The sequence below is a fragment of the Sesamum indicum genome, linkage group LG3, assembly GCF_026168435.1.
Source record: "Sesamum indicum cultivar Baizhima isolate 11 linkage group LG3, ASM2616843v1, whole genome shotgun sequence".
NCBI classification, from domain to species: Eukaryota; Viridiplantae; Streptophyta; class Magnoliopsida; order Lamiales; family Pedaliaceae; genus Sesamum; species Sesamum indicum.
In genome coordinates, this window is record NC_142659.1 from 4,949,501 (window position 1) to 4,968,416 (window position 18,916).

Here is an 18,916-nt window from a genome sequence, read left to right on the forward strand (position 1 = left end):
TCTTAACCACATGCTTTATTTACATCAAAATTAATATTTTAAATAATCATCTTAAATAATTTATAATAAAAAAATATTCTAAATATAAAAAAATATTATATTCCATGATTTCTTTTTTTATTTTTATATTTATTTTATTAATATTCCTATTTCTTTTGGACTCTCCTATTGCTTCATTTACTCCTATAACCCCTATATAAAGACCTAAAAATGTGACTTTTCCTACCCCTTCATTGGGAATCCCAAAATCTCCATCTTCTAGGAATAGGTGCACAGTTTTCAATTTCTTTTGCTTCTTTTCCCCTTTGCCCTTTGTTGATATTCACCAACCTTTTGTCCCTTGCATCTTGTTCTTGGGTAAAGTTGTCTTTTAGATGAAGTGGAACCCAATTTACTTCCTTCTTCCTTTTTCATCCATTTCAATTAGGGCTTCTGTTCATTGATTTTCCTACTGAAAATTATATACTGCCTGCCATAAACCCGTTAAAGAAGAAGGTTTGGGAAAAATAAAAGACAGCGGAGCTGTGTCTTGCCGGACGTGTATGAACGCCGACGACAGCCAGGTACGACAGTGTTTGGCGCTGCAGATCTAGGGTTTGCAATCTTGAGTTTTAAGGGGTGGATGATTTCGTTCTACCTACTTTGGTGGATATTGGAGTGGTAGTTTGTTTGTGATGAGATTGGTATGGGATGAGTTTGGTTGTGATGAGATTTTTTATGGTAATTGAATGTGATATTTTTATAAAATGTGACGAGTAAAAAAAATTAAGTATGGTAAGAAGGAAACGTAATGATTATAGGTGATAGGGATATGCTTTTGTTGAGAGTAGTGAAATGTGTTTGAATTTTCTTTTTATATTTTTAGGGTGAAAATATTATTCCACAACCAAATATCACTTGGCTTGGTTGGATGGATGGATGAGATGAGATGTATCACACAAGCAAGCACAATCTTAGTATTTGGTGTGGTCTAGTTTATCAAATCATATGGAATACGGAAATATTATTTTTATATAATTTATATTTATTTTTACTATACATGTTTTATACTTATTAATTATTTTTATACTATTTTTTTATTTTTTCTTATAAAATTATAAAATAAATAAGAATTGTAATTATTATTTTAAATATTTACTTTTTGAATCATTATTAAATTTTAACAAAAAATTCATGTTTATCAAAATATCGAACCTAAATAGTGAATTTTTTTGGTAAGAACCGAAAGCGAATCACATAATTCAGTTTATTATTTTGTATAATATTTTGGTGTAATGAATTTTTGATTTGATTTTATCAAATGAACAACTCTACTTATGAGGAGAACATAAATTGGATGTCATCTAGACATTTGACGCGTGTGTTTAATTTACATTGTATACTGAGGCCTGTTTACTTTTAGGATCGTATTAAATGAATGATATGATTATAATGACTGTATTATTAGTCGCGTGTTTATTTATATGTATTATCGAAGCAAAATAAATTCTATCAAGTTTTTACATTGATGTATCCACATGCTTTTGGTAGGAAAATCACCTTTAAGCCCTTGTTTACAAAATTTAATAGATAATAAAATATTGAGTAACTTTCAAATATTTTCACTTGTTTGGTATGAGAAAAATTGATTGAGAAGAGAAAAAACTATTTTTTATAATTTTATTGGATAATCCTTCTCTTCATTTTGTATTAGAAAATAAACAAATTAATATTATACTAATATAATTTATTTTATAAAAATTTAAAAACCTTATTGATAACGATATTTATCAAAGAAGAACAAGAATATTTTTTATATAATAAAAATATTCATCGTTGAGTTTGATGCAATAGTTTTTTAGTAATTTTGTTATCTTCTCTCTAATGATTATATACGGTATTATTAGTGGAAAGGAGAAAAGAATTAAAGGAATATATATGTGGGCAATAGAGTAAATAAAAATAAAACATATACGTAATGTTTGGATTAATGTTTTGAATATTTTTGTTTTGGTGTTTTGGCGATCGAGAGAGAAAAATAGAGATAAGTAAGTATGTGTTTTGAGATAGATGGTATGTTTGGATTTGTGTTTTGATATAATATAAAATAGTATAAAATAAGTGGTGTAGGTTTGATATTGGAATTTGGGAGACAAGAGTTACTGTTCATTGTCAAATCATGTCTTTGAATATATATATATATATATATTAATATATATGTGTATGTATATAGTATTTTGTTTGTTAGTGAATTATAATATATATATTTATGTTAAGTAATTTTTTTATTGAGGAATTTCTTTTTACATTTTAAATAATAATTATAATTTTAATACATAATTAAATACATTGTAGTATTGTCTCCAAAATGATTTTGTTAGATTTTATATTTTTTAGAATAAATAAACATAATATATATAATTTAAATAAAAAATTTAGAATTAAGTATGTATTATTGCTATATTGTCCTCAATTTTCAAATTTCTCAAATATTTCATTGAAATAGGAAAAATTATGAATACAAAAGATTTAAATGGTCTAAGTTGAAAAAATTTGTAATCAAGCGTTAAACGCACTATATAACATGTTGAAAATACATTCATTAGACTTTTATATGTGAATTGATAAATTTTAATAGATAATTGAAGTAATAAAAATACGAATTAGGTATATAGTACTGATATATTGTCAGTAGTGTACGCAACTGCTACAATATTTCTGTTAGGTAGAAAAATTTTAAATATTTTAACTAAGTAGCATTGATAGTAAATATCTTTAATATCAATGGTTTCATAAGTTAATAATTATTTTTTAGTAGTAATTATTGATAACATTTCACATATATTATATATTAAATAATATATAATACATACAATACAAATAATTTAACAAAAAACAATTAAAAAAAGGAAAGAGAGAAGAAAGAAGAAAAAAAAGAAAGATAAGAAAGCTGTAGAGACTGAAAAGAAAGAAGAGAGAGAGAGAAAAGAAATCCAAAAACAAGAAAAAAAGATAAGAATAAAAATAATAAAAAAACATTATATTACAATCTGCACACCTAGTGAAGGTGTGCAGACACAAAACCAAACATAGGCACTGTTTTGTCTTTTTGTTCTTATAGTTTTATTTTTCTGCCCAATTTTGGAAAGAAACAAATTGGATTTCAGAGGGGTCTCATATATATCGCGTTTTACTTCCTCTTCATCTCTTTTTTCTAACCAAACACCAAACTATTTCTTTTACATTCCTTTTTACTTCTACTTCACTTTACTCCAACTCTTCACCGTAACCAAACATACTCTTAAAGAAGCTAAAATCATAATCGGCGTTGTCTAGTGATTAATTATCATTACATTTGTCACTCTCTATCCATTGAGCTATTGTTGTCCATCAATGTTGAGAGCAACTATGCATGCATATTTGCCACTTAACAACCAACATAGCCATTTGACAATATCACAATAAGAGTAGGGCATGTCTCTCATCTAAAATAGCTTTGTAGGTTATTGTTGCTTATTATCACATCATTGTGTAAATTATGGCTAAAAATCTAAATCTATTTATATCTTTCTTCCTGCCAACACCTTTTCGCAATGCCCTCGATATCAAATTGAATGCCTCAAGTTGGCTAAGAAATTGGTATCAACAACATTCTCCTTTGCACATGCTATCATGACCAACAACGATCCTTGAACCTTGATGAAGGATAAACGGCCTATATTAGAGAAATCCAAGGCGTCGATGAAGAATAAGGGATAGTGGATCTGGTTTGTGATTTTGTAGGTTTTTCATGAGTTTTACATGAATCCAAGTTAGGACTAAATGTTGAGGTGGTAATGGTGAGAACAACAGTTTTAGTAGTTGATAGTGATTGGAAGACATAGTAGTCAGTGGCGCATGGCGCATAATGGCGCCAAGGGCTCCTAGAGCCATGGCGCACGGCGCGGCTCGCGCGGCTCGCGCCTTTTCAAAGGATGACGCAAATATAAGAAATAATCTATATATTTATATAATTAGTATTATTTTGATTAGATTAATGTATACGGAGTTAAATAAGACATATAAAACAACAAATTGAACATAACAAAACTTTATATAATTAAATCATCCCAAAAAGAAAACACTAACAGAACAATTAAAGCACTTAAAGATTAATAAAATCACATCAATTTCAAAGATTTAATCGGCATAATTATAGCTTGTACTTCTGTACACACCAAAAATTAACTTAGGAAATTAGGGTTTATTAAGTTAATTTTTTTTAGGGTTTATATTAGGAAATTAGGGTTTATTAACTTAATTTTTTTTTAATTCATGGGCCTGGGCAGCCCAGCCAAAACCCAGGCCGCCCAGGCCCTCTTCTTTCATGGCCGCCTGGCACGAGCCATTGACTACTATGTTGGAAGATACAGAAGTTCTGATGCAAGAATGATAAAGATGTTATTTACATCTATGGAAAAGTTTAAGGAATTCTTTCGCCATTTAGTTTTTGAGAAAAAAGGGCTTTACCCATTTTCCTTTTCATGATCGAGGAAAAGTGTAATTTACCATATGACTTTTAGCGTAAAGATTTGTGTTTTGTGATAAAATGTTCTGTACAAACATGCTAATTGCTCGTTCAAAGTCGTGCGTGGGAAAATTGTAGGTTAAGAACTTGGTGGATTGAGATTATTGATTTTCCAATTCCACTTACATCACTTCATTTTGAGGTTTCTTGCAAACTTTGAGATATGCTTGTAAGCGTCAACCAACCTCTCTTAGGTGCATAAAGTTTTAGCACTGAGAGTGATACAGGTGGCAGACTTCGGATAGAGCTTTGATAGGATCAGATGCTTTGTTTAGGTTGGGTATCTTTCTAGCTGTATGGTAGCTTAAGGACGTATTGGGTGACTAGTTTAGATGGAGGCTAGAGTATTGATCACCATTATTCTTTGTAAGCTACACCTACCATGGGCTAATGCTCTAGGTTGGGTCATATGGTGCAAATCAAGGATGCACATGATTTGATCGAGTAAGATAATTCGTATGCGCTGGGACAATTCCTATCTAGGCACGATGATCTACAACTCACGATATTGAGTTGCAATGTTATATCTTATAGTATGCAACTTATGGGTAACGCTAATTTGTGAGAATGTCTCCATGTTTGTGGGTCTAGTGTGGTGTGGTAACGCTTCGAGTATGCTGGCATGTTTGACCCAATGGAGGGAAGGTGTTCGGTCATATAAACTAGTATTTGAACTAATTTTTGTCCTAGACACCCAATACAAACAATTTCTAAACTTAACTTTTGGCTAGGGGAGAAATGTTTTCCTCATTTGAGGTCGAAACATAGCATTTGTGCTGATGTGAAGATTGAAAGAATTAAGTAGCTTTTTTGCCGTTAATTATAGTTTTGACCAACAATAATCACTGGCTATACATGTGAAGAGTGAAAGATTGGAGTGGCACTTTTGCCTTACTTGGGTTGTACATGGATGGATGACATGGTGAAGCTTGAGCTTGAGGTGCTTGGGTAGCACAAAAGTTATTATGGGTGGACCAATGATCTCGAAATCGTGAATAGAACAGTGGTGTGCTCTTGTTCGATGGATCAACGAAACCAAGAGTTTTTTGTGAACTCTCCAAAGCCAATCATATTTTTTCTTTGGGTAAATTAGAATGAACACCCTTGAGGTTTGACATAATTAGAAATACCCCTCGTTGTTTGGAAAATTACTAATATCCCCTTCATATTTCATGAAATTATGTAATTCTTGGATCGATGTTTGAAATAATAAACTTTGCCCTTGCCGTATTTGTTTTAAAAAAAATTTAAAAATTGTAAAAAAAGCTAATGAGATGGATGGAAAAATTGTAAAAGAGAATGTCTACTTAAACCATTAAAATATTTTTGAAAATTTTAAAAAATAGTTAAAATTATAATTTATAGTCCACAAAAGGGTGTTCTATTCAGCTCATCACAAAAAATTGATGAAAATCTAAAAGAAACTAATGTATTGGGCTAGTTGTTGGATGACTGTTAACGTCAGGGTATCAGTAATTTTTCAAATAATGAGGGGTATTTGTAATTATGCCAAATTTTAAAAGAGCTCGCTGTAATCTACCATTTTTCTTTAGTTTCATTGTAAATTAGCTTTGAATCTTGACATTCAAGAAAATTTTCAAAATTAGGAAGATTCAGGAACATCCTCAGTTATGTGGTGTGATTTCTTAAAGGCTTTCCTTAGTCACTGTTGTTCCTCTTTCCAAGCTATGTATAGGAACTTGTCGTCTAGTGGTAATTGTTCTATTCCCTATTTCCACATTAGATTAAGAAACATGTTTTTATTTTATTTTTGCTTCTACAATATAATTAACATTTTCCATCTTGCTCAATTTGAACCTTTCTTTGGTTAATTTTGTGGTCTACCTATTCTATGCCTTTTTCATCCTTTATTTGCCCCTCATGATTTCATATTTCACCCTTAAAGTAGCACTTCGATATTTTGTGGCTATATTTGGTAACTAATTGGCCTATGTTCTATTTTTCCAGCCCTTAAGATGAGTTCTACCAACTTAAGTAGCAACCATGGTCTTGGCGAGCTTCGTGTGAAAGTTGTTAAGTTGGAGCAAGATATCATTGGAAGATCTTTGCAACAATATGAGTGCCCCAAATTTGAATTAACCTCTCGAGAAGAATCCAATTCCTTTATTAGAAGGCATGAAATTGGAAAAAGTAGAAGGTCGACCATTTTAAATACTCCAAATAGCGGCGCAAGGGTTTTGGATCAAGAGTGGCCTCTAGTTGATGATTCAAGCTTTTGCTCGACATCATCAATAAGTCCAGCCCCCATTTGTCGTCAGTTCTGGAAAGCTGGATATTATGATGACCGGCTTAATGCTAAGCCAACCTATCAAAGTATTTTTGCTTTCGAATAACTAAAGTTGATTTTATTTAGGGTTAATTACACTTAAGAGGTTTATTTAAGGTTAATTACACTTAAATCCCCTTTAAAATTACGAAATTACACTTTTCCTTAAAAAAGTTTTGAAATTACTTACATCCCCTTCGAAATTGTTTACACTTGAACCCCTTTTGTTAGGATTTGGACGAAAAATGCTGATGCTGGCAAAAAAATTGCATATATTTTCAATTTTTACCCCTCATTTTATATTTTTATGTAATAATTTTGTACTGATGAAGGAAAAAATGTTATGATGTTAACCTCACATATATTACATTTATCCTTTTATAAATACAAAAATATATATGGAATGTTAAATGAGTGGCAAAATTGAAACTTTATGTAATTTGTTTTGATTATGTCAATATTTTTCATTCAAAGCTAACGGAAAGAGGTTAGGTGTAAATTGAGAATTTTTGGAGGGGGTGTAAGTGTAATTTCAAAATTTCTTTGGAGAAGTGTAATTTAGTATTTTCAAAGAGAGTATAAAAGTAATGAACCCTTTTATTTATAATGATCTCAACATTCAAAATATGAAGTTCAACATAGTCAATTAAAAAATTTAAAGGTAAATTATATCTACATTCCTCTAAGGTTTAACCTTAACTATACATCCTTGTTAGATTGAAAATCACAATACCCCACTTGAGGTTTGTTCTATGTTACATATAAATCCACTAGTTGGGTTTTGAGGAATTTAATTCCCAAATTGCTCCTTATAAAATTTTGAGTGTAATTTGACCATTTTTTTTTGACCAAAATGCTGTATGGATGAAATTGTAATGTTGTGAAAAACGGAGGGAGTTAAATGTAATGAGCTTTTAGACTTTGTGGTTAAATGTTAAAAGTTTTTTTAACTTTTTTGCTAAAATAGCCGTCTTTTATATACTCTGTGGTTAAATGTTAAAGTTTTTTTTTTATCTTTTTTGCTAAAGTAGCTGTCTTTTACCGTTTATAGCTTTTGAGATTGCATCTCTCTCTATATATATACATAATTTGACCTATAGACTTTTCTTACAATTTTCACGTGACTTCTAACATGCAGTTCATGTTCTAGAGAAAATATTTTGAGATATTGGAAAAAGATATGGATGTTTGAGTAAACCATTTTTATGGTTTCTAAAACAAGTAGTAATCCTAGTAAACTAATCTACATGTGCCCAAAATATGTCTCGCAATGGTGGTTACCAATTGGAGAAGACACTTGAATGATTGAATGTTTCAGTGATCCTGCTTGTGATATAAAAACCTCAAGTGCCTCTTCCCCGATTGGTAGATACAATACGAGAAACCATGTTCCAGGCAATTTACCAGGATTAGTACTAGCTTAAAAAGTCATATTAATGGTTTTCTTAAAACATCCAGGTTTCTTACATCTCTTTTTCCAATATCTCAACTTACTTTCACTAGATGTAAATTACTCCATTGAAAAGTTATGTAAAAATCATAAGGAAAAGACTTTAGATCATTATATGTCTATATATATGCAATTTTAGCGGCTGGTTTAGTTAATATTTAATCACAGAGTATAATAAATCATGACATTTAACTCATCAAAGTTTAAAATGCTATAATTTTGTTCAAAGGGCATTTTGGTTGAAGAAATGGTCAAATTATAGTTAAAATTTTATAGGGTGTGGATGTAATTTATCCAAAATTTAATGCTATTCCAAAATATTAATTTCAGAATTATTAACTTTTCCATCAGTTGTCTTTTACATATTTTGGGCTAACCAACCTTTATAAGCTGCAATAACATTAATATAGTGTTTTTGTAACCTCTCATAATCTGTAACCCTATGTTTGGTTGGCAGATGGCACAGGTTATCTCCGGATTCACCCCAAATTTCTTCATTCTAATGCTACTTCACATAAATGGGCCTTTGGTGGTATGTGCTGCTTAATTGTTGGCTGGTTCAGCTTGCATATTTCATATCAGATATTGCTGTTCTATATCTTCTCATGTACTTAATGTGTTGCACTTTTACAGCTGTGGCAGAGCTGCTTGATAATTCTGTTGATGAGGTAATATCTACTGAAGCTTATTATTCTCTTGATAATTCTTCTCTATCTGACACTTCTCTGCAACTTTTGCTAGCTCCAAGTTATTGGTTTTACTGATTCAATGAAGTTTTGATATATAGCTTTGGTCTTGCTCGTCTTTTTACTTCCAGCTTAGCTAGCTTTTCTTCTTGGCTTTCCACCAACATTGCTTATGTTCACAATTTTCAGTTAAATAAGTTAACTTAGTGTTCACTAGTGCATATTCTTCACTCTCATTCATTTGGCCTTATATTAAGAATGTGACGGTGTTAGACATCTTGAGGGAGACTATGCACTTTATCTGCAGGCATATGCTTGTCAGCGTCAAAGGTAAACTGTGCATAGCATCGGTCTATGTTGTGAATTGAGTTTTAATTGCCACATAGAATAACTTTAGGGGTAATGTTTGAGGGTAATCAAGTATCAATGGTGTCCTATTCCCATTAGATACCATGTTAATTTATGTGGATGTTAATCTTTTGTATGCCATGTCTGGTTTATTGATAGATTCAAAATGGGGCCACCGTCGTCATTGTGGACAAAACCTCAAATCCCAGGGATGGAACTTCAGCTTTGTTAATTCAAGGTATTTCATTTTCCAACTTACAACTTTGATTGGGCAATTCTTTGCTCGATATTGTCCTGTTTACCTTCTACTCTTGATAGCAGTAGAAAGGTTTATTTCTAATCGTGATTATCTTCTATCAGATGATGGTGGTGGAATGGATCCTGAAGCAATGCGTCGTTGCCTTAGTTTTGGGTTTTCAGATAAGAAGTCAAAAACTGCCATTGGACAGTGTGAGTATGAATCCTTTCTTAATTATATAATTTTAATTTTTTTATGCATTACAGTAAGATGATTTATAATATTTCAGATGGTAATGGGTTTAAGACAAGCTCAATGAGACTCGGGGCTGATGTTGTTGTCTTCAGCCGCTGCACAAGGGACAGGTTCATGCTTTCTTTGTTTTAAGACACATTGAAATCTTTTTTGGCTACCTTCCTTTCATCTGTTTTATTAATTTTTGTTTTGACGGAGCTGTTATGATATCCTTATTCGTCTAGGAACCTTTCAGTACCCTCTTGCATGTGGCTTTACAATTTTTGTGCAGCTACTTATGTACCATTACGACATACTTGAAGGAATACTTTAGAGATATGACAAGGTCAAAACATTGTTGCTAATTCAGTTTGTTGTCATAAACCAAGGGTATAGGGTAGAGTGATAATAAGAGTTTTGTTGCATTGGCTATTGTGGGGAAGTCCAAAATCAAAAATCATAAAGGCTGGTCAAATTTCCTCTAATGGCTGGCATGGAATATAGTGCTACTTTTTTAACTTGTTCCAGACCCCTGCTAAAGAATTTCATGAAATTATGGGGTGTCAAAACATAGCTGCTGAACATATAGACCAGTTATGTTCCCATGTTGTAAAGTGGGGTTTAGACTTGTTGCCTGACCCTGCAAGGTGGGGAAGCATATGTTTCCATTTGAGAGACTCTGAAGTCATTGAAGTTCTAGATAGAGAAACAGTCTTTTTATGGCATTATATCATGCTGTGGAAGCCCAAGTGAGGGCAAGCTCATTATATTTATAACCTTATTACAGTGAATAGAATAATATAAAGAGACTTGGTAATGCATTTATCTTCTGAAGACCAGTAGTATGTATCTTTGACTCCCTTCTTTGCTCTCCGTGTCCATATATGCTCAAGTACTTTGGACAGTTACTACTGAATGTATCAAAGTCAGCTTTATATTTAACAGTTAGGAAAGATTGGAGTATTCTGTCAAAGCTGGAGTTCTATTTGCATTTTGTAGGTTGAGATTTCCATCTTAAATTGTTACTATTGATCATAAACTGTTACCATTATTTGTATTGCTTTATTATTAACTTGTGTTTAAATTTCAATGGGTAAACAGTTGAACAAAAAATTATCCTGGGAAACTTGAATATACTCCCTGCACGTACTAATTCTTCATTTTTTGGTCATGTATTGCTATTTTGACCTTATCTTGCCTATTACTTGTCTTGATCAGAAAATTGACGCAAAGCGTGGGTTTGCTATCTTATACATTTTTAATGCAAACAAGACAAGACAGAATAGTGGTTCCAATGGTGAGCGCCCCCACCCCGCGCCACCCCACTCCCACCACCATCCACACACATAATCTGATGTTGTAATTTGTTCTAAATGATACATAGGATTTGGTTCTTTTAGTTCTAAATGATTACATATGTTTTTGGTTCTTTGAGTTCTAAATAATTACATGGTTCTGGTTCTTTTAGTTGCAGTGATTTCCTTGGCAGTAAATTGTTGGAGTTGAGTTGATAATAAATAGAAGATGTTTCGGATGTGTCTTTGTTTTACAGTGCATAACAAGAATTTTTGTGACAAGCATGTCATGTTCTGGTCCACCTGTTTGGTGGTTTAAATATTTAGGTGACAAGTTCAGTCTAATAACGTTTAAAGAGTTGGAGGTTATGGAATGTGGCTGAGAGGGTTGGAAACTTGTGTAATTTGAACTGGATAAATTTGAAACCTAATTTGATTGTTTGCTTGTAATTAATGAATAACAGTGAAATAATCATCATTAATCATTATTTTTCATCTGAAACTTAACATTCAGTATCAACTTGTTTGAAATCCAAGATTTTTAGTTGTGTTCTTGCTATTCATGTTAGTATTTTCTAAAAGGAAACATTTAAGTGATGTTGGTAGACATGTATGAAGTTTATACCTTGCATTCTTAGGCCTCAAAGATAACCCATGCATATGCCAATGCCCAATTTTGGACTTGGCACAAGATTTGAAAATTCCCGCTGTGTGTGATCCTGGTTATCTCGAGTGATTTATTGCCAGGATCTATTTGGCTGTATTAATATAGTTCTCTTTTCAGGATTCATGATATCCTTAAGTAAAACTTTTGTTTGTTATTACTCTAGGCCTTCTTAACTCTTTACGATTTCATTGAGTGGTTGCTAACTTTTTTATTTCAATTTTTCTCCTTTCCCAAGCCTAAGAATGCTTTTATCTTATCATGTTTTATGAAGTGTATTATATGTTGAGCATGTTTTAAAGCTCCAATTCCTCTTTGCATTTAATCAGGTTGATTATGAGTTCAACAAGCATAGTGGCACATGGAAGACATTACAAAATGACCAATATCTTCAGAGCAATCTCTCTATCTTGTTGCAGTGGTCTCCATTTACGACAGAAGCTGAACTTCTGAAGCAAGTGCGTATAACTTTCAGGGAGCTAGTTTTCTCTTTTATTTGATAAGGAGTTTGTTTCCATTATAAGGAGTATAAATTTTTTCCTGTAAAAGGAGATATTATGAGTTGTTTCCATTATCTCTGTGACACCTGCTAGGTTTTGTCTGGATTCACACGTTTCCTTTCAAGTAATGTTGTCATCCTATAAATTTATTCATTATACGTTGCAGTGTGATGACATTGGCCCTCATGGTACCAAGATAATAGTCTACAATTTATGGCATAACGATGAAGGGAAAATGGAGCTTGATTTTGAGTCAGATCCGGAGGTTTGTGATGACTACTGCTAAATTACTGCCTTCATACAGCTGCTGTTTGGTTATGTGTTTCTTTCTTACTGGGTCATCATATTGCATTAGATTTTGGTGATCAGGTTCTTTTATTCTTTGTTATAGGATATATGCATATCGGGGAAGGGCAACAATGCTGCAAAACTTTCTTCTCGGATGGAAGCAAGTGAACAACATCTTGCTAACCGTCTTCACTATTCACTCCGTGTTAGTGTCTGCTGCAAATAGTTATCTTTGCATAAGTTTGAACAAAAAAAATTCACACTTGCTAATACTTGGTCTTCCATTGGCTGCAGGCATATTTATCTATTTTATACTTGCGAGTTCCAGAGAACTTCATCATATTATTGCGTGGAAGAGTCGTTGAGTATCATAACATTGCAAACGATCTTAAATTTCCGGAATTCATCTTGTACAAACCTCAAAACGTGGAGGTAGGGGTTTGTTTCGGCAGTGTTTTATGGAGAAACATGAAATGGGTACAGATATATTACGAATGCTTGTAGGTATAGATGCATATACATGAATGCGTACACAAGAACCAGTGTGTTTATGCTGACTTTAGAAAGTATGTGGGCATACACAAAGATGAGAGCTTGAGAACTATAATTTTGGCATGCCTTTATCTTTGACCTTTTAACTTAATTGCTACATGCTGCTATGTCAGAAGCAGGTATGAAGTAGTTCTGCATCAATCTCATACTAATATCAATTAGGTGGAGAAATGATAGAGACTTACAATCACTTTTGACTGCTTTTTCTGGACTTGGAGAGAAGTTTGACCATTGAACATATATCCATATGCTTTTGCACAGTACCTTTAAGTTCAATTATTGGCTTTAGGTGGTGGCTGTTAGACTATGATGGGGAACTTATTTTGGATATTTGTCATCTGGCTTTGCTGTTTGCAGGGTTCAGTCATCACGACAATTGGGTTCCTGAAGGAAGCTCCAGCAGTGAACATACATGGTTTTAATGTCTACCACAAGAATAGATTAATACTGGTGACTGCTTTTACTTAATTAATTACTCTTTTCATATTATCTCTACAGACCATGTCAACATGGTTTACAAGCGAGAGAAGTTCTTGGTCCTCCTAAATGAAAACAATCACTTCTAGATGATAACACCATTTCTCATGACTAATTTTAAATTTGTAATAACTAATTGCCCAAAAACATGCTCGACATGTACTCCAACCAACCACTCAAACTAACTCTTGCTGCTTATCTTTCTATTGGGCATGTATCTTGAGTTAATTCTGTTTACCTGATGTGGGTTTTGCTTTTGGTCAATCACTTTTTTGGTCTTTTGATGCATGTGATGATGATGTTTAAGTTAATTTTCCTTCATATAGCAAGTGTACTCTGTTTTATATATTCGAATGATGATATTTTGCTTAGCTTGATTAGTTTAAAATGTTACTGATTTTGGGCAATGAATAGCTTGAAGAGTTTTTTTTGCATGTATAAAAGCCCATCTGTCGTTGATTTACATTAGATGCCATGTGAATCATGTTGGAATATCACTCTGTTATGTTTGCATGTGCTGATATTTTACTGAAAATAAAGATTTTGAAATTTACAATTGTTGAGGAGGACAAGAAGAGTGGTTTTGTGAATGATCACAATAGACTTCTCTAGGAATTTAGCCATTTTGCAAAGCAGGGCGAGTGCATAATAGTTGATAGCAGAGTCCCTCATGTTGGAGTCCCCTTTGTGCGCTGCCCCTTGCGCCTAGGGCATGAACTTGTATTAGTGGTGATGTGAGAGTGTAGAAGGAACATGAAGGGGCTCGATTCCAAACCCCTAGCAATTACTTTGTCATTGCCTTGCTTTGCCAAAATGATTAACCCAACTTGCTAGATGAATCCATTATACCTACTTATAAACCATTCCAGTTTCCTCATGCTAGTTACCCCCACTGAACATGTGACGTTCTCATCACATTCCTTGCATGCTCCAAGACCACCACCATAGCACATCCAGACTGACCGGTGCCAATAATAGCCTGTGGGTCACAATCGCTCCCATGGGACAGACAATGCCCTTGTCACGTTCCTTCTACACTGTGGAGCTGCTCCCAGTACCATAGATGTTAAAAGCGCGGAAAGGTGCAGGCCATGGCGCATGGTGCCCGAGTTGTGAGCCCAATGCCATTCTTAGAGAATGGCGCTGGGCTTTGCCTTGGTGCCGCCAAGGCCCACCTTTCTGTGGGTGCAGAGACGCACCTTCTACAAGCACGGAAATAACTAGGCGAAGACCGGGATTTGTCCAGTTCAACTAAAGGCGGATGCGGATAGTGGTGGTGGCAGAGGGTGACTTCAGGGGCGAAGAGGCACGGGGGCAGGGCTAGGGTTCAGGCACCGTGAAGGAGGGCGTCAGGTGGCAGGGGTGGGGGCATGTGAAGGAGGCGCCAGCTCTAGGTTTCTGAGAAAAAAAGGAGCTATATATATTAAGGATTTTTGAGAATACTATAAAGAACAACCTATTTATCCTTAAGAGTTTGAGAAGAACACAAAAAATCCATAAATCTTAACAGGTATGGCTGATTAAAATAATTTATAGCGTTTATATTTAATTATTTGTGCATTATTGATGTGAAAAGAATAAGATTTATGACTATATAATTTATTATTATAACTGTGTGCCATGCTTTAGAAAGGTGCGCATTGCGCCGTGTTCCATGGCTCCAGGTTAACAACCATGCCCAGTACACATCTGTCTGGACCTTAAATGCCAGCAGTCCCCTTGGGTTTAGCTCTGTTACAATTTTGTCCTGCTCTTGGCCCAGATGAAGGGAGCCCATAACCAAGACTCTGGAATGACAAACTCATCTAGCAACTAACCATTTTCGTTAAGCAAAGACAAACGAGTAGTTACTCGCAAACCTGTTATAGTAGATCTCACTTTTTTGGCCACACCCTATGGGCTTGGAGCAGAATGAAATGATATAATAGCTGACCTGGTGAAATGCCCCGCTAATGTGTACTGGGATGTGATGAGAATGTCACTCCTCCAATATGAGGTGATGTCACATTTCACATATGTTGTGGAAGGAAAATTGTAATGGTTTATAAGTGGGTATAATTGGCTCCTCCTGCTAATTGGTTCGTAATCTTCGCATCATAAGAACATATGTAAAGTAGTTGCTAGTGGGGCCATGCATGTGAGCCCCTAGCCTGTGTCCTGGTGTGTATCAAAGATAAAGGAGCCCATGAGATAATGTGACGTATTTAAGTTTTGTTCTGAACTGATAGCAAAAGATTGGTCCAGGTCCTCAGACCTCCTATAAAGGAGAAAAGTTTACCTCACAGAATAAATGAAAAACATGTTGCATCACTTATGCGTTTTACTTCCCTACATCTCATCTTTTTTCCCATCTCTTCCTTTGCAGCCATTTTGGCATGTCGTAACGTACTCTGACAGCAGGGGCAGAGGGGTTGTGGGTAAGAATTCTGTACATTGCCGGTGTCTTTGCATCTTTGTCCTGAATGGCATCAACTTAGTGTTTTTCACTTGCTACTGGGCATTGCAGGGGTTTTAGAAGCAAATTTTATTGAGCCTTCCCACAACAAACAAGACTTTGAGAAAACTCCAGTTTTCCAAAAGCTTGAAACCCGCTTGAAAGAAATGACACAAGAATACTGGTTAGTGGCTTTACTTGGGAAGAAAAAGTAGATAAAAAGATACTTCCATCTTATCTATCTGGCTTTCAACAGGCAAAAATGTGACCTTAATATGACATTTTTCTGTTTCCCCCCAGTTTGAACTCCTTGTAAGCTAGGGACTAGAGCTTTTTCTAGTCTGTCTAATTTCTACTGTTGTATCATTTATAGTGGATATGCTGTATTTGTGGCTCATGCAAGGGATGCAATTAAAATATGCTTATAAGCGTTCTTGAAGTTTGGCAGGGATTATCATTGTGGACTTATTGGTTATCAAGTTAAGAAAAAACCTCAAGCAACCATGATGTCCCATTCGGCTAAGGATTCTAGACAAGTTCATGGTGTGTATCAGCCTGTTTTGCTGGGTAGAGATTCCTCAGGTGTGACTGCTGCAAAAGCATCTTTGGCAGCTGGAGCTACCTCAGGTGTTATTTGTGCAAAGACATCTTCTGCCACTCCAGCTAGTCGGTGTGAAGTAAGTGTTTCACTGAATCATGTGGCAGCGACATCTGGAATCCCTGCAACGTCCTCTCATCGAAATTCCCTAGGTAAGAAATTAGAAAGTGTTGATGCCTCAGCTTTCGTCGATCTTTTAATTTCTTTACTGAAGTGAGTCTGTGGAGGGTATGAATGACTTGAGTCTTGAAGTTTGTTGTTTGACTTTAATATACTGCACCAACATTGCTCAGGAGCACCTCTCAAAAGGAAAGCAAACAATGGCATAGGGCCTGAAAGAGTGAAGAAGATGGTAGCCACCGAGTCCAAAACAGTTGATGGGGCACATGGTGGAGATGTTCAGGTGCTTTTATTCCTTGATTATGCTGATTACACGTCAAAATTGGTATTCTTATTAGAATGCCTTTGGTCTTTCTTGTTTTGCACAAGTACATCTAAAGTATTGGCATTTCAATCAGATTCAACTTCCCAAACTTGGTTCACCCTAACACACATTGGGTCTAAAAGCCTATACAGCTTCAATAATTTTCACCAAGTCCGACATAGCCCTTGTACCAATTTCTGAAAGTCAACAGGGTTCAAAAGTTGTAATTCCAAACTAGATTGAGTAAAGATGCATGTGCTCATCGACCTCGAATGACGACATGTCTACACAGACCCATCAATATGTCATTCTAAACACTTGAATAGTCCCCCTCTTTTGACCATTTCCGTTGACACCATTATATCATTATTAGTTTTTATTTTTTCATATGGAAGTCATCCTTGACATGGAGACTCTGTTGCTGATATTGATTTTCCTTTCATGTAGCATGCTGTTGATCCTGCAAAACAGTTGGAAGGCCAAGAGGCTGCTAACCTAATTCAAGAAAACCAAAAGCTCCGTGCTCAGTAAGTCTTATATCATAGACTTGTTGCCTCAGTAAATATGGTCAAGAATTACAAAAACAAAAGCTTAATATCAATAAAAGATTACGTCCGTTTGTTTTTTCATGATCTAAATACTGTTACTTAGACCCTCGGTGTATGCATCTCTTTTGAACTTTAGATGCCAGGAGTACGAGAAGATGGATGAAGAACTCAATGCCAAGGTACTTGAAATTATACTGTCAATGCTTTTGACATTTTTGTATTTGTTTGAGACAAATTTTGAATTTGAAAATGCACTACCCGAGTGTCTTCGAGAGCATTATATACTATCGTCTAATAATAGTTCTTACATAATAATTGCAAAACTGCCAGAGTGAATCTTAGACTTGTGCAGATTTTCTCGCGCAGTTGGCACCATATAAACTTTCTGGTCTAGAATTGTTGTATCATTTCAGTTCCTGTTTCTCTTCTGTTCTATAAGTAACAAATATTTGGTGCTTGTTCTGTAGATTACACTTCTTATGGCAGAAGTACGAGAAGCACATCGCGAACATGCTCGGTTGCTGCTGGAATCGAAACTATTGGAGAAAGTTAAACAGGAACATAGACAAATCAAACCCGTCTGATTGTCTTGTTATGCATTTTCTTCTTGCTGGGTTACTATTTTCTTGTATGTAATTAAATTTATGTCCTTTGTCCCGAAAGAAAGTAGCTTTATTCGATTACTCTTGCAATTGCGTCTGTCTTCCGGTTTTGGCAGCAAGATGATCTGTGTATTTGTATCCTTATGCGAAGGCCGATCATAGGAATGCAATGGTGGACGGACAGAGGAAATTGCACCAAACATGTTTTCTTTAACTCGTCAAAGATAGAGTTTTTCTTCACTCCCTTGGATTCAAGAACACATGTTCATTAGGGTTGTAAATGGTTCAAATTGAGTCTAACACATATTGTTCGAGTTTGTTTGAATTATTATGGAGTTTAAAAAATTGTATTTGAGTTAAATTTGATTATTAATCTAATCGAGTTCACATGAATTTAATTAGATGAATTAAGTACGAGGCATTTAATATTTTTAAATATTTTAGTAGGAATCATTTGTTGCATGTGGTATTTATTGCCTTGAGAAAATATACTTATATCAATTAGGAGTTGTTGGCCAATATTATCTAACAAAGTTTGCTGCTAGGAAGATTAAGAGAATCTATAGTAAAAAAAAACCCCTAGCTCTCTTGAAGACTTGTTTATGCAGTTACAAAAATATATTATAATTGAGAAGGCTAATGTTTCGGACACTTCCCTTAGTGTCAAAAGGAAAGGGAGAGAGGAGGAGAAATAGTCAAAGAAGGAAAAACGCAAATACTTAGTTCCGACAAGGTTCACATAATA

At 34.3% G+C, this 18,916-nt stretch overlaps 1 protein-coding gene across 1 annotated transcript; it reads left to right on the forward strand.

Moving 5' to 3' along the window:
- Positions 1-221: 221 nt before the first annotated feature.
- Positions 222-18,572, forward strand: DMS11 (Histidine kinase-, DNA gyrase B-, and HSP90-like ATPase family protein). The gene is made up of 20 exons (XM_011073595.3): positions 222-563; positions 6,515-6,880; positions 8,741-8,815; positions 8,917-8,951; positions 9,477-9,555; positions 9,678-9,767; positions 9,845-9,920; positions 11,008-11,086; positions 12,078-12,206; positions 12,415-12,513; positions 12,640-12,741; positions 12,831-12,968; positions 13,446-13,538; positions 15,931-15,982; positions 16,072-16,183; positions 16,448-16,749; positions 16,891-17,000; positions 17,469-17,548; positions 17,706-17,748; positions 18,037-18,572. Exons 2-20 carry the CDS (start codon positions 6,523-6,525, stop codon positions 18,151-18,153), a joined length of 2,169 nt encoding a protein of 722 aa, XP_011071897.1. The 5' UTR covers positions 222-563; positions 6,515-6,522; the 3' UTR covers positions 18,154-18,572.
- The last annotated feature ends 344 nt before the right edge of the window (positions 18,573-18,916 follow it).

Coding starts and splice junctions, on each gene's coding strand:
- DMS11 (XM_011073595.3), top strand. CDS start 6,523: ATGAGTTCTACCAACTTAAGTAGCAACCATGGTCTTGGCGAGCTTCGT. Junction 9,921..11,007: donor AGCCGCTGCACAAGGGACAG/GTTCATGCTTTC, acceptor TGTCTTGATCAG/AAAATTGACGCAAAGCGTGG. Junction 12,207..12,414: donor AAGCTGAACTTCTGAAGCAA/GTGCGTATAACT, acceptor TATACGTTGCAG/TGTGATGACATTGGCCCTCA.